This window comes from Ammospiza caudacuta, chromosome 27 (genome assembly GCF_027887145.1).
Source record: "Ammospiza caudacuta isolate bAmmCau1 chromosome 27, bAmmCau1.pri, whole genome shotgun sequence".
NCBI lineage: Eukaryota > Metazoa > Chordata > Aves > Passeriformes > Passerellidae > Ammospiza > Ammospiza caudacuta.
In genome coordinates, this window is record NC_080619.1 from 5,981,842 (window position 1) to 6,008,284 (window position 26,443).

The window sequence follows — 26,443 nt, forward strand, 5'->3', positions numbered from 1 at the left end:
TCAAAATGTTGGCAGAGAGATAACCCTGTAGTTACTGTACTGCCTGGAGGCTCCACATCTGGGAGTGAAAGACAGCACTTGTGGGAGCAATGGCTGGCAAGGAGAGAACCCATCAGGAAACACAGGCTTGGCCTTGGCTCTTCTCACTTGCTCACCTCTAATCCCAGAGCTTGTTGCCTTTATGATCAGCAGAGTCAAACTGCCCTTCCTGTGCTGTGACTCATCTGACCCAGTTCAGAGGTCACCTCCAGGACAAGGTGATTCACACTCTAGAAATGCATTTTTATCCTTCAAAGGAAGCACAGCTCAGCTGGGAACGTGCCTTTGGAACATGCCATATTTATCCTTTGCTGGTCCCTGAGGTGTCTCACCTCTCCCCTGCAGACCACCACCCTCATTGGCCTCCTGAAGACGGCCCGGCTGCTGCGCCTGGTGCGGGTGGCGCGGAAGCTGGACCGCTACTCGGAGTACGGGGCAGCCGTGCTCTTCCTGCTCATGTGCACCTTCGCCCTCATCGCCCACTGGCTGGCCTGCATCTGGTATGCCATTGGCAACGTGGAGAGGCCCTACATGGAGCACAAGATCGGCTGGCTGGACAACCTGGGCGACCAGATCGGCAAGCGCTACAACGACAGCGACCTCTCCTCTGGCCCATCCATCAAGGATAAATATGTCACTGCCCTCTACTTCACCTTCAGCAGCCTCACCAGCGTGGGCTTTGGCAATGTCTCACCCAACACCAACTCCGAGAAGATCTTCTCCATCTGTGTCATGCTCATTGGCTGTGAGTGCCTGCGCATGTCCCGCTGTTCCCACCCCTGCTTTGGAGGTTGGAGGATCTCCCTCTGCCTGTGCCTCTTCCTCACAGACAAATGGATGGGGTGGTAGAAACACATGTTTTCAGGTCCTGGTAGATGTGGGTTTTGGGAATCTGCTGGTTCCAGGTCTCGTGTAACTGGACATGCAGCTCTCCATGTCCCGCTGAGCCCTGCCCTCTCGTTTCAGCTCTCATGTACGCCAGTATCTTCGGCAACGTCTCAGCCATCATCCAGCGCCTCTACTCAGGCACGGCACGCTACCACACGCAGATGCTGCGGGTCAAGGAGTTCATCCGCTTCCACCAGATCCCCAACCCCCTGCGCCAGCGCCTGGAGGAGTATTTCCAGCACGCCTGGTCCTACACCAACGGCATCGACATGAACGCGGTGAGCACAGGCAGGCAGGCCCTGTGTCCTCACAGAACCTTGTCCTAAACAACATAGCATCTAGATCTGGGTCCAGCCAAAGATTTCCATCCGTTTGATCAGGATAGGGGCAGGAGACTTGGGAGGCTGGAGACAGACTTTATCCATACACCTCCTGCATTTCCACCTCCTGCATCCCCCTTTCTCCTTCTCTCCTTTTTCTGCCCATTCCTTTACATCCACCCAGAGGTTTTCCAGGATCATGAGCACTTTTCTTGGCCAGAGAGCAGGTTTGGTGGGGAGCTCAGAGTCCCTCCTTGGCACTGAGCACTTTCAGGCTGGTGTCTGTTGGTGTCACAGGAGCAGAGCAGGTATCGATCCAGCTCCTCTCCACACCACCGGTTGCTAAGCAAAGTGCATCCTGCTCTCGCAGCAGGGAAAGGAGGGCATTTAAATAAACCTCGATCCATTTTAATTAGAGCCCAGAGAGGCAGCTGTTTGTTAGCAAAGGGGGATCAATGGCGGAGCTGTGCTGGAGAGGCGCCGTGTCTCCGAGCCGGCAGCGCCGGGGCTCCGTGGGGATGAGGATTCGGCTTGGCTGAGGTGTTCTGGGCTGGGGAGTGCACTCACAGCCCTGGGATTCAGTTCACAGACATGATGGCTTGGCCAGCAGCAAGGCAGAGGAATGAGAAAGGATAAGGCAAGGAGAGACATGAGGCTTCGTATTCCTGGACTCTTAGCCCTGGGGAGGTTATCAGCCCTCTCATTCCCTGCTAATGCTCCTTCTTTTCCTTAAGATTTGATCCTGAGCAGCATCAGGACACAGATTTGCATGAATTCAGCATCTCCCTCTAAAGTTGCTGCTGCCACATGAAACAACTGGGCAGCATCTGGGGGTTTGCTGCTGGGAGAGCTTTGGGTTAAACCTCTCAGGTGGAGGGCACACCCTGGGCCGGACATCAGTGGCAATAACAAGAAGCAGTGCCACCTTACCCAAGCACAGGTGCTCTTGGCTTAGTACAAACCCAGGTCACACATCCCCAGGGAGAGCTGAGCTTGCAGCTCAGCCATGCTGCTGCTCACACCAATTCCTGCCGGCTGCTGCAGAGACACAGCGTGATCTCATCAATCAACCCACAGCCGGATCAATTCGTCCACCCCTGATTTCCCAATAGGGAAACACTTCTGCTAGCATGGGAGATCAAGCTGAAGCCAGGAACAGGTCGTGCTCACCAGCCCCAGCATGGCTGTTCCAGATTTGGCCACCAGCGGGATGTGAGCAAAGAGGACAGCAAGGAGGACCCCAGGGCCATATGCTGCTCTCCAAAAAAAACCCAAACCCAGGTGGTTTTCACCTTGGCACTGTGAGTCATTGGTGGCAGCAGCTTTCTCCATATTGTGAGTTTTACCTTGATGTCACCTTCAGATTCAGCTTTTGTTCAACATGAGGTATTTGCACAGGTATATTTAGCTGTCAGTGCACACAACTGTCCTGTGCTGCTGTTTCTTGGCATTCAGGCAGGTGCTGTTTAATTAAGGTTTTTGTGCTCTTTGTGCCAGTTTCTGCTCTCATTCATCCAAGATTAGTGGGTGTAAAGATGAAAAAGGGGATATGCCACCAGTGGGTATAAATAGATTGAGCTGGTTACTTTTAATTATTGCTTGGGAGTGCTGTTGTCCCCAGCCACAAGCAGTAAAAGCCAGCGACAGGCAGGGATCCACTAAGAGAAGATCAAAAGATGATGGAAATCACAGAATCACAGAATGGTTTAAGGATGGAAGGGACCTCAAAGCTCAAACTGTCCCACTCCCTGCTATGAGCAAGAACACCTTCCACTAGACCAGGTTGCTCCAAGCCCCATCAGTCTGGCCTTGAACACTTCCAGGGATGGGAAATTTCCCCACCTTTGTCTTTCCGGGCAGACCATCTCCCTTTTTGGCCCCATTGTTCCATGCTGAGTGCCACACAGCCTCTCAGCTCTGTCACAGCGCTCCCTCCCAGGGACAGTGGCGTGATGACATCTCCCCCTGGCTCTCCACAGGTGCTGAAGGGCTTCCCTGACTGCCTGCAGGCCGACATCTGCCTGCACCTGAACCGCACGCTGCTGCAGAACTGCAAAGCGTTCCGGGGCGCCAGCAAGGGCTGCCTGCGCGCCCTGGCCATGAAGTTCAAGACCACTCATGCCCCGCCCGGAGACACCCTGGTGCACTACGGAGATGTCCTCACCACCCTCTACTTCATCTCCCGCGGCTCCATTGAGATCCTCAGGGAAGACATTGTGGTGGCCATCTTAGGTGAAAAAGTTCTTCCTTCTGCGAGGGGTGACGGGCGAGGGGCAAAGGGTGGTGAGCAGTGGAGGAAGAACTTGCCCCCATGCTGGGGAAGGGAAGGTTGTTCCTCAGCATCTGATGGGTCCCCACACCAGTGGACAGGGCAAGGAAGATCCCTGGGAGATGCCAGGGGGAAGCTGCAAAGGAATGAGGAGAGCAGAGCAGAGCATGGCTCAGCAGTCTCCAGCCATCACTGATGACCCCCTGCCCTTGCTTGGTGTCACCATCAGTGGTGGCTTTCACAGTGTTATCCCCAACACACACAGTCAGGGTTGGGTTTGCTGGGCATCCCCTTGTTCACAAGCTCCAAAATAAAGGGTGCTGGACCAGAATAGCTGGAGCAGTGGTGGGTGCCCACGTGTCCACAATGAGCTGTCTCTTGGCACAGGGAAGAACGACATCTTTGGGGAGCCCATCAGCCTCTACGCCCGGCCAGGGAAGTCCAACGCCGATGTGAGGGCCTTGACCTACTGTGACCTGCACAAGATCCAGCGTGAGGACCTGCTGGAGGTCTTGGACATGTACCCAGCCTTCTCTGACAACTTCTGGAGCAACCTAGAGATCACCTTCAACCTGCGAGATGTGAGCGCCAGGGCTGCCCCGGGGAGCAAATGCGGTCAGGGCTTAAATTTGGCAAGTGGGAGGGCTGAAGCAAGGATGTCAGGAGGTGCAACAGCCACATTTCCCAGGGCATTCTCCAGGGAGTTATGATTCCCCCACAGCAGGATACGTCTACTTTTACAGTATGTGAATGAACTTTGTCCTTTCCTGACATTTTTTTTTCAGAGACCTGAAATATAGACAAGGAAGTAAAATTCCCTCCGTGTTCTGTCCCACTCTGGGATGTCCTGCCACTTGTCAGGGTGCTCCTTCCCTCCCCATGGCCCTGACACACTTACCTGAGTCTCAGAGCAGCAAGGACAGCTTCAGGATAATTTGAAACCAGTCCAGGAGGCACGGGGTGGGACAGGGCAGTGGTGGAGAGGACATGGCAAGGGCTGGAGCCCCCGTGGCACACATGGATGGGACAGGACGGCCTTTCCCTGATGAGCAGCCCCTCTTGTTCCTCAGGCAGACAGCGTTCCCCGCTCACCCCTCAGCGAGGAGTACGACTGCACCTACCGCCGGGCTCGCCGCCGCAAGCACTCCCCGTGCCAGCCCCACAAGCCTGGTGAGTGCCTCTGGCTGGCAGGGTGTGACAGTGGGGTCAGCATCACTGCCCTGCCAGCCCCACAAGCCTGGTGAGTGCCTCTGGCTGGCAGGGTGTGACAGTGGGGTCAGCATCACTGCCCTGCCAGCCCCACAAGCCTGGTGAGTGCCCCTGGGCTGCCAGGGTGGGACAGTGCCATCAGTATCCATTACTACCTGAGCAGGTGCCCCAAAGCAGAGGTTGCTGGCGTCTCTGTCCCTGCAAACCATCCTGCAGGCACCCAGGCTGCCTCCCCTCCCTCCCCTTGGGGTGCCCCAGCCCTACAGGCATCCTGAGGGAATGGAGGGCTGTTTGTTTCACGTGTGGTACTGCCCAAAGTGACGTGCTGTGCTGTCCCACAGACCCAGACACGGGCATCTCTGACCCAGAGCAGTATCACACCTACTCCGAGCTCACCAACCCGCAGGAGCCGCTGAGTAAGGAGCAGTGGGACGACCTGGGCAGCAGCACCTCTCCCTGCTCCCAGGCCAGCGATGATGAGGCCAAGACTGGCAGCCCTGTGAAAGCTGAGCCCTTCCCCACAGCCAAAAAGGATGACTTGGCTCTGCCCTCGCTCGGCCTCATCACCACCAGCGCCGGCAACACGGAGGTTGGCAAGCAGGCAGCAGAGAGCAGCCAGTCCTACACAGGTACCCAGGGCTGGCAGGAGGGTGGGGAGACATGCTTGGGTGTGGTGGCCTTGGCTTGGAGCGGGGCCAAGCTGCTCATGGGCATTTGAGGGGAGCCACACTCCAAGGCCAAGGGTCTTGGCTGCCTTTTGTCCCCAGCTGGATCTGCTGTGTCCCTCCTGTGCCACTCCATGTGGTGGTGGCTGTCTGTGTGTGTGGGTGATGGCTCTCCATGTGTGTTGGGGATAGCTCTCCATGTATGTCAGGGTGGTGGCTCTCCATGTGTGTTGGGGATGGCTCTCCATGATGTCAGTGGTGGCTCCATGTGTATGTTGGCGATGGCTCTCCATGTATGTCAAGGTGGTGGCTGTCTATGTGTGTGGGTGATGGCTCTCCATGTGTGTACATGATGCCTTTCCATGTGTGTTGGTGAGAGCTCTCCATGTGTGTTGGTGAGAGCTCTCCTTGATGTCAGTGGTGGCTCCACATCTATGTTGGTGATGGCTCTCCCTCTGTGTCGGCTGACAGAATCCGAAGCATCTCCAGTGGGGCTGGAGGATGCAAGACAAGATGCTGAGATGTCTCCTCTCCTTCCAGCCACTCCCCTGGACATTCCCAACATGTTCAGCTTCTGGGAGGACCGGCAGGCAGCCCACCCTGCAGAGCCCCTGCAGCACATCTCGCTGGTGCACAGCTCGCAGGACGTGCCCCTGCACGGCGACTGCAGGCCCGGGCACATCGAGTCCAGGCTGGAGCTCCTGCAGGCCCAGCTCAGCAGGTGGGCAGGGGTGGAGAGGACCTGGGGACTCTGGGCCATCACCTTCTGCTTTCTAGAGGTGGCTGCAGTGGGACACTGCATTCCTGGGGAGGGTGAGAGTGCTTTGCAAATGCAGCGGCTTCTCAAAGGGCAACTCCTGACCCTGACTGCAGCCCAGCCCCTCATCTGGGACCTGCCACCACCCTTGGCATCTGTCACCACCCCAGAACCTCCCTGACACTGTGGGTTCTGCTGCCCTTGTTGAGCTCATTTCACCACACACTTGTGTTTGGGTGTCTCTCCAGTGCACCATCCCAGCTCTGGGGGACAGATCTGCCCACTCTGTCAGTGATGCTGTGACTGTGTCCTGCAAGTGGGGCTGTGCCCACTCCTGCCAGACTTGTTCACTTCAGTCAAGGACAAGGCAGAAAGAAGAGACTTCTACTTTTCTGTTTTCTTCTGTTCCTGAGTTAAAAGTGGTTGGCACTAACCTGCCTTGCTCCATCTGTCAGCACAGGCATCTGGCCTGGAGAATTGATCCAGATTAAAACTAACCATTGCGATTTTTCCCCCCTCCAGGGTAATTTTAGCTTTTTTCAAATCCCCGCTCCAGATCCCAGTTTGGCTCCACATAAAATTGGGCAGAGGATGATTGAGTGTGGCAGGAGAGAGATGGCAGGATTGATTTCTCTCTGGCAGGGCTGGTCTGAAGCTCTCTAAAAACCTCAACAAGCAGCAGGCAAAGCATCACTGCCCTGGGGTAGCGGGGTTGGCACCTCCTCCCAGTGCAGGATGCAAAAGGGTTCTCTGGCTGCTCTGTCCCCAGGCTGGAGTCCAGGATGTCGTCAGACATTCATGTAATCCTGCAGCTCCTGCAGCGCCAGCTGTCCCAAGTGCCGCCCGCCTACAGCCCCATCTCGCCCAGCTCCCAGAGCCTGGCCATGTACGGCATCGTCCCGCGGAGCCTGGAGCCGCTCGCCCCCTGTGCAACGCTGCAGGACCAGGAGCTGCCCACCCAGGAGCAGGTAAGGGCACCCCAGCTGGCCCAGCACCCACCAGGTCCTTCTGCCCACCCAGGAGCAGGTAAGGGCACCCCAGCTGGCCCAGCACCCACCAGGTCCTTCTGCCCGCCCACCCAGGAGCAGGTAAGGGCACCCCAGCTGGCCCAGCACCCACCAGGTCCTTCTGCCCACCCAGGAGCAGGTAAGGGCACCCCTGATGGCTCAGCACCCACCAGGTCCTTCTGCCCACCCAGGAGCAGGTAAGGGCACCCCAGCTGGCCCAGCACCCACCAGGTCCTTCTGCCCACCCAGGAGCAGGTAAGGGCACCCCAGCTGGCCCAGCACCCACCAGGTCCTTCTGCCCACCCAGGAGCAGGTAAGGGCACCCCTGATGGCTCAGCACCCACCAGGTCCTTCTGCCCCAGTCTCAAGTTCTCTCTCAGCAAGGCACAGCTTTGCACACTTATGGGGCCCAGCAAGGCCACGGGGTTTTGACTTGGAGCCGATCTGCCCAGTGCATCTCTGGTTTTGGGGCACAGCTGCCATCCCCAATGCTACCAGGTTGCCCCATCAGTAGGGAAGGAAGTGGTTCCTCTGCTCTGAGGCTCCCCCAAGTGAAAAATAACATTTTGGGACTTGGAGCCTGATGAGGAAAGAGTGTGGCTACTTTATTTTGCTTTTACCATCTCTCATACAATTCCTTGTTTCCCACCAGAGCCCGAGCTACACGGAGGTAGAAAAGTTCCACTTGAAATCCAGGGACTCCTTGTCAAGCGGGATGCATCTGTCTGCGTCATCCGACAAAACCCTGACCGTCTACTCCGAGCAGGAGCACCACTCCCCACCTCTGCCCAGCCCAGAGCCTCCCCACCAAAGGGCACCAAGCACCCAGGGACTCTCGCGGGGCTCTCGTTTCCCTTCCCTCCCCGAGCACTTGGAGGCATCTTCCGAGCACCAGGACATTCAGAGACACCTCTCCGACCCCGTGCTTCCTGCAAGTTAGAGACGTGGGGGCCAGTCAAGAGGAACCTCAACTGCAAGCCCGGCCAGTTGATGTTGATTTTGACTGCAAGGGTAAGACATTGGACAATGCCATTGGCTCAGGGGTATAATTTGTAGCTATCTTCTGCCACCGTGACGGGAAGGATAGAGTGGCTGGCTTCCGAGGTCAACGTTTTCCAGCAGTTCCCATAGAGTAGATTTCATTTGCACATTAGAGAGAACCTAGAACAATTGTTCTTACAGCCACCACCGAGCTGGTTAGGCCGCGTGGTTCCCACCACCTCCTCCTTGCCAAGGCTTCTTCTTGAGAAAGGAACAAGCCAAGCGAGCCACAGCAACCACAGGAGAGCAAATCCAGGGCTCTGGGCTGCGAGGCTGCTGTGCTGGAAACCTCTGGAGCAGGGACCACTGTGTTGGGACAAGGCTTGCAGGTCTTACAGAAGGGTGGTCACCAGAGGAGGAGTGTGAGATCTCCATGGTGTGGTCCAGGGCAAACTGCAGATGGCAAGCCCAGGACAAGGACAGAGGACAGAAGATTGTCCTACTTGATGCCACTGAGAAGTGAAGGGCCAGCAGCCCATGCCACCTCAGCCTGCTTCAGCACGAGTCCCAGAGCAGTGACTTCTCCAGCGAGGCTGATCACACCTTGCAAACCCCAACACGCATCCCACGGCTCCCCGGGTAAATCCAGCTCGTCACTGGCCTGGGCATAAAGCACAAAATTCAAAAGCACAATCCCAGAAAGCTGAAAAGCCCCGTGTCCAGTCCTCAATCCCAGGCTCTCTCTTTTGATAAGGGTTCCATAGGTGCTTCCCCCTGCCCACCCTTCTCTCCGCAGAGGCCGTAGGAGAAGCCCACGTAGCGCTGCCGCCTCGCCGCTCGCTCGGGTAGATGCTGTGATAGTCCTAGGCCGCCAGCTCAAGTAATGTATCGAGCTCCCTCCGAGAGTAGTCAAACTGTGAGCAGCTCTTTCTCCGGAGTTTTAGTGTACACTTTGCTAATAAAGATGTTTTTGGCACCTAATGTGAATTACGGCTGTGTTGGTTGGGAGCATCCATGAATTCATCCCAGGCATCTTGGCCCCAAAAAGGTCAAGCCCAGGTTACTTCATGCAAGGAGTGCGGGGCTGGCAGAGCTCACCTGCAGTCACCATAATTAACCTCTCGTTAATTAGAGATAAGCCCGGGCCCGTCCGCCACCCGGCCGAGGCGGGATTCGAACTCGCGGCACACTCGAGAGCCTGAATGGCCCCACCCGCCTCGGGCTGGCGTGACTGACATCACTGCCAGCCAATCGATCATCGATAAGGGCTCAAGATCCCGCCTCCAGTCACTGCGACCCCGGGTAGCCAATAAGATGTCGACACCGAGAGCGCCCGCCCTCTTGGGCGGGGCCAAGCGCAGCCGTAGGTTGTCCCAGCCAGCGCGCGAGCGTCCGTTTGGAGTGAAGGGTAAAACAACCAATAGAAAACCGAAACGGGCCGAGCGCACAGGCAGATTACCCAATAGGCAACCGACACTCTAAATGACAGTCAGGGCATCCAACTCGGGTGCAGTGGGCGGGGCTCCCCGCGTGGCTTCCGTTCCCGTTGTGTGAGAGGCCGAGTCCCAAACGGCCTCAGCGCCGCTGCCGCCGCCGGGTCTGGGCCGGGGCCGGGGGCCGAGCCGGGGCCTCCCCGTTCCCCCGGGGGCCGAGCCGCGCCTCCCCCGCCGTTCCGAGAGCCGAGCCGAGCCTTGCCCGCCTAGGGGGCCGTGCCTTGCCGTGCTTCCTCCGCTCCCCATCCCGGGGGCCGCGCTGAGCCTCCCCCCGGCCCGCCCCGGCTCCCCGCTCGCTCCAGCCGGGCCCCTCCGCTCGCTCCCCGGGCCAGGCCCGCGGCCCCCCCGGCCCAGCCATGTCGCTGCACGGGAAGCGGAAGGAGATCTACAAATATGAGGCGCCCTGGACCGTGTACGCCATGAACTGGAGCGTCCGGCCCGACAAGCGGTTCCGCCTGGCGCTGGGCAGCTTCGTGGAGGAGTACAACAACAAGGTGGGCAGCGGTGGGCGCAGGGGCTGGGGCGAACAGGGGCTGGCCCGCCTCGTCCCGGGGCTGGGTGGGCGGGGGGCAGCGGTACAGAACCGTCGGGTGCCCACCGAAGTGCGGGAGCTGCACCAGGGTCAGGCTGGTCTCCTTCTAGCGAGCCCTGGGTGCCGCTGGGTTTGGGATAACGCTGCTGCAGAGCTTCTGGTGACCTCTGATCTTCGGTATTAACGATTGGGTTGACTTCAGTCATATAAACACCGTGTGCTGTGAGTTCTCTGTGGTGTAAAGGGCTGGGAACTGAAGATGTGAGTATGGGATGAGTGTGGATGCTGATGCTGTAGAATAAAAGAGGATCCCCTGGCTTGGGCATATCTGGCTTTTTTTGGTCAATACAAAGGAAAGTTCATGGCCAGGGTTGAGGTTTGTTCATATAGATGCATATAGATATAAAGAATTCACCTCAATCGGAGGAAGAACTTCTTTCCATGGAGGGTGGCAGAGCAGTGGAACAGGTTGGTCAAGCAGCTTGTAGAGTCTCCCTTTCTGGAGACATTCCAAAGCTACCTGGATGTGTTCCTGTGTTACCTGATCCAGGTTACTCTGCCTGGAAAAGGGGATTGGGCTGGATGAGCTGAGTTTCATTCCTGCCCCTGTGATTCTGTGATGTACAGGGTGTCTGAGACTGTTGGAAATGTGCTGTTCTCGTTGTACTTTCTTGCTGTGGTGATAACTCTTTCATAAGTATATAAACCACTCTCAGTATTGATTCCTCAGTACTTTTCCTCGAGAACAAGGGTGTAATGAGGCATGAGATTGTATCTTCAGTGTTTCCCTGCAAAGTGTAAGTGAAGAATGTCACACTGGTAACAGAGACTGTGTTCATCTCTCAGAACACATGTGCAGTCACTTCTGAACAACCTTCAAGGTGCTGGGCTGGTATAATGAATTGCATAGAAGTAGAGATGAGAAGATGGATGAAGTTACAGTGCATCCTGAAATTTCTGTGAGGCTGAAGATTTGCCCAGCGAGCTTGGTTTATAGCATGTAGCTTTGTCAAGGTGTTTAATGGAGATTGGGGAAAATACTGTCAGAATGTTGGGGTTAGGGCTCTGTGCAGGGGTGTGCTGACATCTTTTAGAGGGGTTAGATCACTGCCCTCACAGCAGTCCTCAGTGTGGGCTTTGCTGAGCACATTGCACTTCAGGCAGTGTCAGCCCTGTGTGAGAGTTGTGTCCTTCTCCTGGAGACCTGGGAATGCTCCTGGGGACAGACAGGAAGGTGCTGAGCTTGAAAGCTTCCAATTTGTCCAGAGACCAGCTTGGAAACATTTTTCTAGTCTGTACTCTGAGAAAAAGAGCAAATCTGCTCACCCTGTCAGCCATCACATTAATGGGCTCTGGGGCACAGACTGAAGCTGCTTGCCAAGACCTGTTTGAACCCCAGTGAGTTTTGTTTCAGCTTGTCCACCTTCACTGATCAAACCACTGCTACAAGAAGACAGATGCCTTGCTCTGGATGGAGGAATTAAATAATTTGAGGTGGTGTTTCCTAAACTTCTTGGATTGGGAAACTGCAGTGAGCCACTCTAACCCTCCTGGGTCAGTGTCACGATGGGAGGGCACAGTGTTCATAGGTCCTGCTGTTTAAAATGCTCCTGGCTGTGGCTTCATGGATCAGGAGTGATCTGTGGAAAACACCAGGAAAGGCTGGTTTTTGGGATCTATCTGCAAGACAAAAGTGCAATCCAGTTTAGGAGACAGCAGAGGTTGTGGTGTGCACAGCACTGGAGCAGACAGACAGGTTCTGACCAGGTGCTGCCCAGATCTCCACCTCCTCCCAAGCAGGGTTCAGGGCAGTTCTTCTGCCAGAACCTCATTTGTTCTGTAAGATCTGGCACTGCAAAGAAAAATTGATTGAATGCTGGAGATTAATTGGTGCAGTGACATCTTTCTGATTGTACATGACCCTAAAATAATTGTGAAATGTCATTTTGGGTAGTTACTAATTACATTAAAGTTTTGGGGGATTTCAAACTACTGTGGACTTCATAGTTCCTCCAACCATATGAGAAAAAGAAGCTGTTACCAAATTCTGCATCATTTAGTTCTGATTCTTTAGCATCAAGTTGGAAATAGGGTTTTTTTAGAAGTTAAGGAATGCTGATTAAAGGTGATTCTTTACTGACATGCACTGTTGCAATTATGCTTTATGTTGATAAGTGCTTGGATTATAACATGCTAAAATTAGATTTGGATTTTCCTATCTTCAAGTGTTGGAGCAACAAATAAATACTTAGTATTCCTAGTTACTGTCATGGCATAATCACAAAACTAGCTGAGACTGAACACGCTGATGTTCGTTTTCTCACTGGAAAAACTTACAGGGAGATGTAGGATGGTTCAGATTGTATCCAGTACTTTCCCATTCCTCAGTCTCAGCATTCTTGCCTCTCTTGCACAGGGGAGAGACAGGGCTCTGATATAATCAACATCCTAGAGAGAATCCCATGTTCCATCCCCTCGTGCTCAGCCTGCAGGAGAGGATGAGTGCAGGGGCTCTGTAATGACCGTGTGTGATGGAGTCCCAGAGAAGAGTCACAGCTCTGAATTTGCAGAGCTTGGGAGAGCAGAGCTTCTCAAGCATTGCTCCTGCTCCCCCTGGCAGCTGCTCCAGCTCTGAGGGCTGGGCTGGCACCTGAGCTGCAGCAGCTCTGCTGGTGATAACACAATTTCTGTTCCCTAACCCAGCCTAAATATGTCAAATATCAGAGATACTGAATTGCTTCATCTTAAGGTCTGAGGAGGGGTTAAATGTGAATATCACTGCAGGAATATTTACATTAACGCCAGTGAAAGGGGGTATTTTGCTGTTTGAGATTTGCTTCTGGTGATCAGGATGGTGATTGCTTTGTGTAGGATTAATACACTCATGTTGAGTGGAAAACAGCATAAGCAAAGGAGAAATGATTAGAGGTCGTTTGTCTTCTGATCTAACCTTGCCATAAGATTTTCTATCACCAAGGACAATGTGCTTCCTTTGTAAAATCTGCTTAGTACTTCTGATCCCTAAAGGAGTTAGAAAGCTATTTGTCAATCACTTTGGAAGTCTGGGAGATTTTTGACTGATTTATATATACTAGGGTGTGAAGGATAGTAAGGAGTAGTTGTAATAAAGAGAGGGCAAGACAGGCTGTATTTCAGTTTTTGGAAGCATATTTGGCTGCATCTAAGTGTTTGTTATGAGATGGAAAGGATGGAGCTTCTCATTGAGGGGGGGCAAGGCTCTGCATTTAAGAAAATCTCTAAATGAGTTCATAAAACTGCAAATTAATTAGATTTTAAGATCAACGGAAGCATTTCTGTTTTGGGGAAAAATATGATAAATTTCTCATCTAGCTGAAATGTGTAGTTGATTAGACAAATTGCTTATCCCAGGATAAGCATAAATTTAGGATTTTTTTTCAGATAAACATCTTAGAAAAAGTCCATTAAAGTACTCTTCTCATGAGGAAGCTCCTGTGTGGAAAGTAGTAGGAAATTACAACTGTGAGCAGCTTACAAACTGATTGCAGTGAGTGGTCCCCATAATGTTTGTGTTTGAGCAGCATTTCACACAGTGGGACTTTCATCCTGTTTGGGTCCTGAGTCACTGCAGGTTAAACAAGTCCTCCCAGCACCTTTTGTTCTCTGCACACTTTCTGACATGTCAATATTTTTCTAATAACATCATGTCTGGGACTTCAGGCATTACTTCAGGTGCTGTCATGACCAGGCTGTGTGGAGATGGTTTCTTGTTTGCTCTGTTTTGCATCATTCTCACAATGGGGCAAGTTTAGCCCTTCCCCCTGACACTTCATTGTGCAAAAACTGAATTTGGAATTCAGTTACCTAGAATCTCTCAGCAGACCTGCTTTCTTGGTCTTGGTTCACACAAAACATTTGAATTATGTAACCATTTTAGCTCCCCAATGTTTTAAGTTTGAATTCTGTTTTACTTTCTTCCTCTCTGATGTGATTAATTTAATTTTTCATGCACTTGTGACAGAACACTTTGGGTCATGTGGTGCTGAAAAAGCTTGCCAGCTACCTGACATGATCCATCACAGTCTGCAAGGTTATGCCCAAGAATTCCATGATATGCACTTTAATTGTGCAAACTACAGCTTGTTTTGCTCTCTGAAGATGACATTGTCAGCACCAGTTCAGTTAAGGATGAATTGGAATAATGTTTGTGCAGTTTAAGTGTGTGATTTAAACTGGGCTTTGTGATGTGGAAAAGAGAAGTGTGGTCTTTAATCCTTCAGGATTGGATTTCAGTTCATTTGGGATCATCTCCTCAAATGAAAGCTCTGTGATTATGGATATTTTCTTTACTTATATGCCCCAGCAGCACTTAATGATTTCTCATTTCATTGACATGATGATCCTTTTGTGTCGTCCTTGAGGTGACAGAAAATGTCCTGAAACCCACTCAGTCTTAATGCTGTCATTAGAAATTAGTATTTTGATTAAATGCTTTCTTTTAAATATGGTTTCTCACAGGTGCAGCTTGTTGGTTTGGATGAGGAGAGCTCAGAATTCATTTGCAGGAACACCTTTGATCACCCCTACCCCACCACAAAGCTGATGTGGATCCCAGACACCAAGGGAGTCTACCCAGACCTGTTGGCCACCAGTGGTGACTACCTGCGAGTGTGGAGGGTGAGTGAATCCTCCCTAGGAAATGAACCATGAACTGAATTGTGTTATATATTGGTCTCTTTTTCACTCAAGATTTTCTTGATTGCAATAATGTGACTGTATGGGGACTGTAAGAGAAGCAGAATTATCATGGCAATTGCTGTTTTAATCAGCTTATTGAAAATGGAGCTGGTGGCTGTGTTTTCGAGAGCTTTAGGATGTAAAGCTGAGAGGAAGGAAACCTAGGATTAACTCCTAATGTTTTGTGCCAGAGGAACAAGTCAGGTGATGTTGCTTTTTAAGTCAGATGTTTGATTTTCTCTAAAGGTGGGTGAAACTGAGACCCGGCTGGAGTGTTTGCTGAACAACAACAAGAACTCGGATTTCTGTGCTCCACTGACATCATTTGACTGGAATGAAGTGGATCCTTACCTGTTAGGTGAGACTGACAAAATGTTATGGTTTTGGCACACTTTCTAATTGAACCTGATGAAGTCTGGGCTGTAACTGCTGTTGTGTCACTGCATGTCCACTGGCTAATCTGATAATTAACCACAGACTGCTGCCTCATAGAAACTGCTGTTGTTTCACTTTAAAAAATTAAAACAATCATGTCATGGGGACTTTTTTTTCATTGAAAGGTGCCCTGTTCAGTGCAGAATGGTCACTCAGGTTGGACATGGGACATTTGGGGATAGAGAGTCTTGGCCTCCAGGGCTGGTGAGCTGTTGTTGCAGTTCTGAGTAAGGATGTCCATCACCTCTGTGACTTATTTCTGGGTGTTCTGGAGTGAATTTGAAACTGTGCACTGAGCTGTGTGTTTTGTGAAGCCATTTCAGCAGCAGGAGGAGAGCCAAGAGTCCTTCATTCAGTTGGAGGAGGGGGCTGAACACTTAAGGTTTAATTATAGCCTACAGGAAAAATTGTGAATCCAGGATGACTGATGCAGAGGTTTGTTTCCCAGAAGAGAACAGCCATTTATGTCAGGGGGATTTGCCCAGAGATTAACAGTGATAATATGTCCTAGTAATTATTTACTACATTATTTATTTTTTGTGTGTTACATGTCTCATCTCTTAAGAGCTTTAGTGCTAACCCCACCTTCAGCCCACATCAGCAATCAATTAATAATAACACACCATCAAATCACTGATTGAATTTGGGGTTGGCACACATGAGAGATGAACAGGATGGGAAAGCTGATCTCCCTGTTGCATCAGGCTTTGGAATAGATTGAAGCAGACATGAGCTATTTACACTTTATTCCTGTGTGGAAGGCTATTTCTGCAGTTAAAAGCTTTGGGTCATTTAAATGCATGGAAGACTGCTGGCTGTTTGACATTCTTGATTTTAGTCCTATGCTGTTCTCGTGACTGTTTTGATCTGTAGATGTTGGGGGATGTTACATTAACCCATTAACCCAGGAAGTGATTAAATAATTTGTGACAATATTAATTTTGCTAATAGAAGTGGTTTTGTTTCAGGTACCTCTAGTATTGACACAACCTGCACTATTTGGGGTCTGGAGACAGGACAGGTTCTGGGAAGAGTAAATTTGGTGTCTGGCCACGTGAAGACCCAGCTTATTGCACATGACAAAGAGGTGATGGGGGATTTTGATTGTTTACATTGCATCTTCTAAAAGCACTAGAAAAGGAACAGAACTTTTTTTTTTTTTTCTTGAGCAATTTAATGGTTCAAAAAGATCATTTATGCAAGTTTGTATATGTTTTTTCTAAAATTACATACAGGTTTGAGTACCTAAATACTGCTGGCTATGGAAACAATTATTTTACTCATTATAGACTCTTGACTTAAGAACATGCTTGTTCTATTCTTAGCTAACCTTCTGATCAAATCTTTACTATAATTTGACTATAATATATGTCATAAAATAATATATATTATTTTATTATATATAATATAGTATAGTATAATATAGTATGGTATAATATAATGTAATGTAATATAGTATAGTATAATATAGTATGGTATAATATAGTATAGTATAATATAGTATGGTATAATATAGTATAGTGTAATATAGTATAGTATAATATAGTATAGTATAATATAGTATAGTATAATATATATCATAATACATAATCTAATTTTTTTATTCTTTTACTATAATATATATCATAAAATAATAAATCAAACCTTCTGAAACATAGAGTCAACATTCTCATCTTTTCCCTCATCCTAAGACCCCTGTGAACACCACCACAGTGCTGTGCTGTGCTGGGTGTCAGCTGTACTGTGCTGTGCTGTGCCAGGTGTCACCTGTGCCATGCTGTGCCATGCCAGGTGTGACCTGTGCCATGCTGTGCCGTACTGTGCCAGGTGTCAGCTGTACTGTGCTGTGCCATGCCAGGTGTGAGCTGTGCCATGCTGTGCTGTGCCATGCCAGGTGTCAGCTGTGCCATGCTGTGCTGTGCCGTGCCAGGTGTCAGCTGTGCCATGCTGTGCTGTGCCGTGCCAGGTGTCAACTGTGCTGTGCTGTGCCAGGTGTCAGCTGTACTGTGCTGTGCCATGCCAGGTCTGAGCTGTGCTGTACTGCACTGTGCCATGCCAGGTGTGAGCTGTGCTGTACTGCACTGTGCCATGCCAGGTGTGAGCTGTGCCATGCTGTGCTGTACTGTGCCAGGTGTCAGCTGTACTGTGCTGTACTGTGCCAGGTGTCAGCTGTACTGTGCTGTGCTGTGCCAGGTGTCAGCTGTACGGTGCTGTGCCATGCCAGGTCTGAGCTGTGCTGTACTGCACTGTGCCATGCCAGGTGTGAGCTGTGCCGTGCTGTGCTGTACTGTGCCAGGTGTCAGCTGTACTGTACTGTGCCGTGCCAGGTGTGAGCTGTGCCATGCTGTGCTGTGCCAGGTGTCACCTGTGCCATGCTGTGCCCACAGGTGTACGACATCGCCTTCAGCCGCGCGGGCGGCGGCAGGGACATGTTCGCGTCGGTGGGCGCCGATGGCTCGGTCAGGATGTTCGACCTGCGGCACCTGGAGCACAGCACCATCATCTACGAGGACCCCCAGCACCACCCGCTGCTGCGCCTCTGCTGGAACAAGCAGGACCCCAACTATCTGGCCACCATGGCCATGGATGGCATGGAGGTGAGGCAGCAGCCCCTCTCCCCTGGCTGCTGGGACGGGTGGCTTGATGCTAATTTACACCTCAGTGTTTATGGTAAAGGGGCAGCATCAATACCTGAAGTGTGATTAAGGACCAGTTCTTAGTGCACTGAGGAGTTAAAGTGACTTTGGCATTATAAACTTGAGCTTTATGGCTTGTATATATTTCAGCTCATTTTTAAGAGTCGGAGCAGTTGGGCAATAATTTTCACCTAATATCTTTGAGTCACTTTGTTCTTTCCCAGTGCAGCTTTAGTTTGTTACCAAGGCTGCTTCAGGGAAGCACAGTTTGTTTGCCACTGTGGCCTAACTCACAAGACCCCTGTCAAGTCTGGCTTCTTTTGAGACACATGGCACAGCTTTAGGAACAAGGCTTGCTTGCCTACCACATCCTTTAGGAAAGAGCCATGTTTATAGCCTGATCTCAAAATATTTTGTATTTGGAATAAATTAATTTTTTTACTGTAGTTTATTAATGTAGCTGGCTTTTTTTTCCTGAAGGTTGTGATTCTAGATGTCAGAGTTCCCTGCACCCCAGTTGCCAGGTTAAACAACCACAGAGCCTGTGTAAATGGAATTGCCTGGGCACCTCACTCTTCCTGCCACATCTGTACAGCAGGTAAGTGAGACCTACAGGAGAATCTCAGAGTCTTCTGCTGCATTTGCAAAATCTTCTTCATCCTAAAGTATATGCAATTCTCTGCCTGCCTTTTGCTAAAGAATACTTGCAGTTTAGAAGCTCTTTATTAGGTGACTTTCCTAAAATGTTACAGAAATAGACACCTACTAGAGTGATGAGACCAGTACCCAAACTGTGCATCAGCTCTGGTTAAGCTCCTGTTATTTTAATACTCCTTAGCTTTTTTGTAATGCAGTTTTAAATGTTTTCTGCTGTTATGAGTCCCACTGGTCACTCATTTATCAGCTCTGTCTTGGATAATGTGTAATGATCCAAGTTTATTTTGTTGGAGCATAATTGTGTTGCTGTATCTGGCTTGAATGTGGATCAGGACTGGAACAGCCATGTCTTTCCCGGCTCCTGAGGCTATAGGCCAGTAGTGGGCACATGTGGAGATCCTGTTACACTGACCGTGCTTGCATTTGTTGTGTGTGTGCAGCGGATGATCACCAGGCTCTCATCTGGGACATCCAGCAGATGCCCCGTGCCATCGAGGACCCCATCCTGGCCTACACAGCCGAGGGAGAGATCAACAATGTACAGTGGGCATCCACCCAGCCAGACTGGATAGCCATCTGCTACAACAACTGCCTGGAGATCCTCAGAGTCTAACTTTGCAGCTTGGTGCACAGTGAGGCAGGGCTGTGTCCTTCCCCCTCCCCTCTAAAGTAAGAACACCACCAGTCAAGTGGCCAGTATCTGTTGTTGCTTTGCATCTGCTGTTACAAGAAACTGTTACAAGAATCGATGGCAGGGGTCTCCTGTCTCTCAAGACTCTAAAATGCAGAGACGTGCTGAGCCTCTTGGAACTTCTGGGTTCTGGTTTTCTTGTGAAATTCTTTTTTTCCCCTCAGTAAAAGTTCTGTATATTTGTTTGTTGACTGTATTAATAAGCTTGCAGGCTTTTAAGTTGCTGCATATGTCCATGTGTTTGTCAGCCAGCTGAGGCAGCACATCCACCAGTTTAACAGATGCAGGTGCAAAACAAGGTGGGGGGAAAAAAGACAGTGATGTTAACGGCCACCTTGGCAGGAATCTTTATCATTCCTGTTGTTGCTGCCTCTAAACTGTTTAAACGTTTGTATGTTTTTTATATATTGGGCTAACTTTCTATTGAGTAAGGTTTTTCTCCCTAATTCTTACTTTTGATATGTGATCCACTTCCATATGTCCAGAGCAGGACCTGTTCATGGATACAAACCACAGTAACACTGCAGGCTCCCTGGCAGTAAAGGCCTGCCAGAATTAACTGTTGCCTTGGCTCCCTGTATCTGGTGACCTGGGCAGAATTTTCTGGTGCTGTGAAGTACAAGTACTTGTTGCACAATTTCTTTACACTTTTCTGATGCTCAAGGCAGTTGTTACTATGGTAGGTCTTATTTTTAAATTCTGACTGAGTTTGTGTGTATCCTGCAGTTGTGTTAGCAAACAGAGCGGTGATAGGTTGAGAATGAAGATCTGTGCATGACGTGAGCTCCCAGGAGGTAAACAATTCCTGAAAAAATGTACTTGTAATGGGCTTGGGATTGACACTTCCAACCAAATTATTTCCCCTTGGAAGACTTACCTTATCTAAATCAAAATAAAATGGTTTCACACTTTGGAGCTTGCTTGATTGGCAAATAATATGAGCAAGATTTTGTGATTAGGCTCTACTTCAGAGGAAGTGTTTGGCCTGCGTTCCTGGGAGGTCTTGAAGGGAGCAAAAAAGCAATCTTGTTGTGAAGTGTATTTGCTTTATACTGCCAGGTCTTGTTGAATGAACAAGACAAGTCAGAAGAGCTGGTCTGCTGCCCAAAAGAAAGCTGTTTTTTTGAAAGAAGTTACTCTCTAATGTGATGCACAAAGGTGGATCTGGAAGGAAAGAAGCTGTGCCATTGAGGCCAAGGTTTGGCATTTGTCATCCTCCTGACTTTGGGGGATGTGCCAGAGGGCTTCTGTTTGGAATAATGACCCCTCTACAATAATACTGTTCAATGAAAGCTGAGTGGATTAGGCAAGATAAAAATCCTTGTTGGAGTTTTACCATAACACGGGTCCTGTGCTGAAGGCTCTGCAGTTCTCTGATGAAGACATGACAGCCAGAGCTGCTCTGGAAGGGTGTGCAGCCCAGTTTCTGTGTAAATGTCAGAAACCATCAAAATTCTTTCCACCTAATGAGTATTCACCTGCAACTGGAGGCAGATTATAAATAGCAGGACATTGGCAAACTTGCATCTTGTCAGTTTATGCAGGAAAGGCAAGTTGGGAAAGCAATTGCTGTGGAACACTGAAGCTGACACTGAGAACACTGTCAAATACAGAACAGAATCTGCAGAATTTTGTCATTCTGGACATAGAGAAATACTCTTCTGCAGGCTGCTTCTCACCATGGAGCTCAGAAAAGCATTGCCTCAGGAATTTGATAGGAATTCATTAGGGGCAGCTGTATTCCATCACTCCTTTTGATAGCAGAGAACCAGGAGCTAACACTGTGCAAGCTGGTGTTTTGTCAGCGTGTTCAGTGGTGGGATTTCTGACAAAGCTTCATTTGACTTGAAGGTCAATTTTTCTTATTAGCAGCACTAGTGAGAGTGGTGTGTTCCACAGACAGGCTTTAGCTGGATGTCAGAGCAGTGTTAGCCAAACAATCACTTTTTGCAATAGCACTTCATCTAAAACTGGAAAAAACTTATATAGGATGAAGCAAAAATTGGGCTTTTCCTAGCAGGAGTGGCTAATGGCATTCACAGCTTTAGGAGTCATCTGAAACACATCCACAGGCTTGTCATGCTCTGTTTAATTACAAATGGCAGGCAAAAGGTGCTGTTACTGAGAGGGAACTACCTGCAATGTTAGTGCTTTCCATGTCCCCTTTTTGCTTCAAAATTTATTCCTGTACAGATTCCTGCATGAGTCAAAGATGAATGCTAAGATAATGAGAGCTTGTGTAAAGGAACTCATGCTCTGAATAGCCAGGTAGATTCTGCATCTGTTGGAAATTAATCCTGTTAGGGACCTGAAGAGGATCCAGTGTCTATTCTTGCATCCCTGAAATTGATGGAAGTTTGTGAAATTGTGTACTTACCCCAAATGCATCAAAGGCAAGTGAAGGAATCTTGGATTCTAAATAAAGCCTATATCCTGTTTTGTTTTTTTTTTTTTTTTTTTTAGCCAGTTGGGATACCTTCTGGATCTACAGCATATTGCTTTGGGCATAATCCATTGTCATTCTTCACAAGAAATTACATTTTAAATCACTAGAGACTGTTTTGGCACAGGGAAATAATACTTAAAATAACTTCAAAGATGTCCCTTGAAAGGTTAATGAGTGAAAAGACATGAAAATCCTCATGGGTGAGATGTTCTGTAGTGCAAATGGCACTTCTGTATAGACAAGGAAGGGAAAGACTTTGGTGCCCTTTTGCCAACAGCTGCTGTGACCCAGTGCCAGGGAGGGAATGCTGTGCTTGGTGTTTGTCTGCAAGATAAAACAAACCCTGACACTTGTGAATTGAAATGCACAGATTATTACAATTCCCCTGTTTGACACTCAATTTTGTAGGGCATAAAGCCCCCATAATCATTATTTTTTCCCAAAGTTCATGAAAATAAATACTTTGATATTCAATTTCTGTTATTTGGTGCTTACTGCACAAGCAGAGGATGCAGAACAACTGCTTGCAAATACCTCATGTTTTTGAGTAGAAAGTAACATTAAGGGAAGAGTGAACACAGGTGAGGTGAGCAAAGCAGAAAACCATGTGCTGCTGTTGGTACAGGCCAGCCTGGTTCTGGGACAGAAATAATTCTGAATTAGGAAGTTCTGTATCACTTCTCCAATTGATTAATTCAGGAGACTAAACTATTGTTTGGTTGTTATGTTCTGTTTAAACCAAGCTTTCCACAGATTCCTACTATTATGTGGGCAACCTGCTGGCTCTCAGCCAGGAGATGTTGATGATGTAAAATTTGTTAGGGAGGTGAAAACCAGCAGTTAACAAGTTCAATGTTGAATTAGTGTGTAGTGTGCCAACTTTGTGAACTGTCTAAATGAGGAGGGCTATGGTAGCTTGCATCTGTGGGAATTGTACTTGTGTGTGCAGGGATTTAAAAGGCAAGGATTTGAGTGCTTTGACAATCTATTTAGAAAGAAAACACAGTGGTTTCAAATAATATGAAAGAAGACTGCTAAAACAGGTTGTTTCTTATGGAACCTTGAAATGTATTTAACGGGGGAGGCATTGCCTCTCATAAGTCAAAGTTAATGATCCTTTCAAAATTTAGCAGTAATTACTCTACTGAATGTTCTGGATAATAGTGAAAAGCTCTATTTTTGCCTCATGGTGCAATGAGAAGCTGCCTCAGTCTGTAGATCATAGCCTGCCAGAGACCAGGTGAGGGGAGGAATCTGATGTACAGAATTCACAGATGTTCCTGTGCTTGTTGTCAATGGAAATAAGGAGCTGAGTGTGTCCATTTTGTTCTCTTGCAGATGGCACTTTAACAAGTATATTTTTGGTAAGATTAGGAGGAGAGTCATCTTTTCCTCAGCCCTCGTAGTGTAGGCATTTGTGTTGTGTAGAAAATGTTAAATAACGACTGTCACCAAAATCCTAAACTGGGGATGACCCTCGCTTGTTTTTACTGAAAGCCAAAAATGTGAGCACTTGACAAGGCTGTAAATGTTAAACTGAAGCTTCATGTTGTGAGACTGGCACTGTCCTGTAAGGCCAACCCAAGGGATGTCCTGCTGCATGTCCCCCAGAGTCCTTTTTGTTCAGGAACTTGGTGGTGTTTGGGCATCCTCTTCTTTGCCATCAGAACATGATGTTGACAGTGCTGGGTTGGTTGTGTAGGGATGTGCCTGGAGCCTTTGGATAACTTGAATTTTGTGAGAGAGAAACGGCAGCTGCTGCCTGGAAATTCACACAGCCTGAAACATTGAATTGACCAGATGGTTAGTGGTGTTTTAACTCTTTCCAGACACACTGCAAAGAGTGGACAGCAGCACAGCCAGGCTCTGGGCTCAGCAGGCTGCACAGTTTCAGTCCCATCAAAGTACTAAAGGGCTGAGTTTTCCCATTGCTTTTTTCAGTAGCAAAGTGGTTCCACCACCTCAAATGCACAGTTATCCTGTCAGGTAACACAAATTCTCCCTAACATGTGTTTCCTGCCTTCTGCTCTCAGAGCAAGCCTGTACCTGCTGTTCTGTGGACGTGGAAAGCAAAGAGCAGGTCACTGCCAGCTCTGTCCCAGTTTCTCTTGATCTCTGCAGAGAATCCAGGGAATTAATTGTATGTGGCACTTAAAGAGCACTTTCTGATGCAGCTGTACTTCCCCTGCTTACCCAAGAAGAGTCAGAAATGTTCCATTCTTGAGGGTTTTGAGGAGAGTTTAGGATGCCCCTGACTTGGTTTGTTTTCTGGAAGGGATCTTCAGAACTTCCAATCAGCACCTTTCACCAGCAGTAAAAGGAGCAGTAATTAGAAATGCAGCTAAATACCAATCACTGAAGGCTCATCTGGTGATTCATGGCAGACACCAGATGCAAAGGGACTTGGGAGAGTTGCTGCTGCCTGTTTCAGGTGACAAGTGTGTCTGCCAAGGACCTCAGTGGCCTTTTGTGCAGCCTCTGATACTTAGCATCAAGCGAGAATTTCCATAGTCATAAATTATCTCAGTGGCTTCCATCAAGCTGGTTTCTTTATAGGAAATCTAACAAAATTAAGGAAAAAGGCTATTTCCTGACAAAATATTGTGGCCATGTGCAGCTGTAAACCCATGGTCCAGCTCCCATTCCTTGGAGTTTGTTTTCCATATGCAACTCCAGCCCCTCTTAGTGCTGAGGGTGGGTCTGCGGGGTCTTAGCAAGGCAGAAAAGCAAAAACCAGAGCAGGACAGAGTCCCAGTGCAGCTGGAAAAAGGTATGTTGCTTTTTTTCACAACTTGGGAAATAGGAATTATGAAATTACTATTTAAAAAGAACCTTTTTTTTAACCCTTGGGTTGCTAGCAGTGTAAAATGTAATTTAAATCCGTTGCGCCGAAGCATTTTTGTTACCAGTAGCCAAGTAGGAGATTCTACTTTTAGGTGTGTTTTCCCTTCTGCTCTTCCCATTCACAGTCCTGTTGTGGTAATTTCCTGAAGGTGTAATCTTTGTAGCATGATTGTACAAACATCCATATGAGATTCCTGACTTCTTGTTCTCACTTAGAGTATGTTAAAGCAATAGTAATTTTACTTCTGTCCTTTTCTCCACCTGCAACTTTGCTACTATTCTGTCCTAGAGGAGTCCCAGTATCCTGCTATTCAACAGACATATATTGTTGACATGGATAACTGCAGTGTCCCTATATTCCTTTATTTTTATGGAGAAAATATAAAAGGGTTTGTTACAATGGATTTTAACACCTGAGTCATGGAACCATATTGTTGAAACTGTAAATTTTAAGGCAATTTTCTGAACTCGCTTGAAAGTGGAATGTTGCATCCTTTTATGCTATTTCCTGCTTCCTATGTAGTTTTATTCAGATTTTTTAACCTTCTTTCTAAGTTTTGGCCTCCTGTGTATTAGGTACAGTATTTTCTGCCTTTCATACTTTGTAATAAAAATGGAACATTTGTAGATTGACTGCAGTTCCCTGTGTGATGAGTAAAAAGCTGGGGGGAGCAGAAAACTACAAAGACACTTCATTCCTTCTGTGTGGAGAAGAGGAGGCTGATTGCTTTACCTTGCCTCTGCAAAGCTGGTGAAGTATATTGATCCCTCATCCTACAAATACCCAAACAAACTTGATAATTCCAGCTACCCTTAAATTGCAAGTTTCCCCAAATACATTATAGGAACCCAGTCACTACAGAACTCCAACAGAATGGTTAATGCAGCTGTACATTAAATATTTGCTTTCTTAAAAATCTGCTGCGGGGTCTGTGTATCCCAGTGTTGTTTCTGCTCATGTTTTCCAACATTTGTTTGTTCCCTGCACAAAAAAATGGGAATTATCTGTTGTGTGGTTTTGTTTTTAAGATGAAGGGAAGAGGGATTTTTTTTTTTTTTTTTAGAGTTTAAATAATTAGTCTCTGAGGGATTTTGAATATACGCAAAGTGTAAACAAAGCAATTGGGCACTTCTGTAGCTTTAAGTCTCTCTCCTGGGCAGGGTGACCTCTCTTAAAGGGTTTTTTCCACTCTCAGTCACTGCTGTCGTGTCTGGAATTGGGGCCAAGAGGAGAACAGTGTGGCAGAGCTTGGACATTTATACCTTGGGCCTTGGCAAGCAGGACGGATGACTTCCCTAAGTATTTAGGTTCAATCTAGTTCAACTAAACCCTTGGATTTTTTTCTAATTCTTTGTGTACTGGCTTTGAAATAAAAGCTTATTGAGCTTCATGACCACAGTGGAAAGAGTTGCCTGCAAAGATGCTGCAGTGATTTTTAAGCTATATATGGACTTTGTGTTAGTAACTCCTGCTCAAAAAATTACTTTCTTTCTAAGAATTGTTTGTCTTTCGCCCTAGAAATGCATTTGCATCCTCACAGATTATTTTTGTCCCTGGATTTGTGCTTTGGAACGCTCCAGAGAAACTTCTCAGCTCCCACTATGGTGGAAGGAGGCAGCTTGTGCAGATTGGAGCAGTGCAAGAAGTGGTGAACTGGTGGGTAATGGGTGAAGCAGGTTGCCTGTCAGTGCGGCAAAACAAGAGGAATGTAGGTAGAAAAAAAGATGAGAGGGGGTTCTGCCTTTTGTAAATGTTATGGACCAGCCAACATCTGGCACAGCTGTTTTATTCTGTGACTGTGGGAGAGTCCCTGCGCTGAGACCAGCTGCGAATGAAAAATTAATTATCAATCAGGCT

The 26,443-nt window shown here is 48.5% G+C and overlaps 2 protein-coding genes across 2 annotated transcripts in view; both read left to right on the top strand.

Annotated features, from left to right (window-relative positions):
- Nucleotides 1-8,433, top strand: part of KCNH6 (potassium voltage-gated channel subfamily H member 6) — a 31,751-nt gene extending 23,318 nt beyond the window's left edge. The window contains exons 8-16 of the mRNA XM_058820366.1: nucleotides 385-784; nucleotides 1,006-1,205; nucleotides 3,227-3,479; nucleotides 3,904-4,097; nucleotides 4,587-4,686; nucleotides 5,067-5,354; nucleotides 5,931-6,111; nucleotides 6,917-7,115; nucleotides 7,807-8,433. Of these exons, the coding sequence (XP_058676349.1) occupies nucleotides 385-784; nucleotides 1,006-1,205; nucleotides 3,227-3,479; nucleotides 3,904-4,097; nucleotides 4,587-4,686; nucleotides 5,067-5,354; nucleotides 5,931-6,111; nucleotides 6,917-7,115; nucleotides 7,807-8,094 (2,103 nt within the window). The 3' untranslated portion in view covers nucleotides 8,095-8,433. The remainder of the gene's footprint in view (nucleotides 1-384; nucleotides 785-1,005; nucleotides 1,206-3,226; nucleotides 3,480-3,903; nucleotides 4,098-4,586; nucleotides 4,687-5,066; nucleotides 5,355-5,930; nucleotides 6,112-6,916; nucleotides 7,116-7,806) is intronic.
- Nucleotides 8,434-9,758: 1,325 nt separating this feature from the next.
- Nucleotides 9,759-25,206, top strand: DCAF7 (DDB1 and CUL4 associated factor 7). Its single transcript, XM_058820413.1, has 7 exons — nucleotides 9,759-10,122; nucleotides 14,658-14,816; nucleotides 15,123-15,234; nucleotides 16,280-16,398; nucleotides 17,699-17,908; nucleotides 18,428-18,545; nucleotides 19,045-25,206. The coding sequence occupies exons 1-7, from the start codon at nucleotides 9,985-9,987 to the stop codon at nucleotides 19,215-19,217; spliced, it is 1,029 nt and encodes a 342-aa protein (XP_058676396.1). The 5' UTR covers nucleotides 9,759-9,984; the 3' UTR covers nucleotides 19,218-25,206.
- The last annotated feature ends 1,237 nt before the right edge of the window (nucleotides 25,207-26,443 follow it).

Coding starts and splice junctions, on each gene's coding strand:
- DCAF7 (XM_058820413.1), top strand. CDS start 9,985: ATGTCGCTGCACGGGAAGCGGAAGGAGATCTACAAATATGAGGCGCCC. Junction 10,123..14,657: donor TGGAGGAGTACAACAACAAG/GTGGGCAGCGGT, acceptor GGTTTCTCACAG/GTGCAGCTTGTTGGTTTGGA. Junction 14,817..15,122: donor ACTACCTGCGAGTGTGGAGG/GTGAGTGAATCC, acceptor TTTTCTCTAAAG/GTGGGTGAAACTGAGACCCG.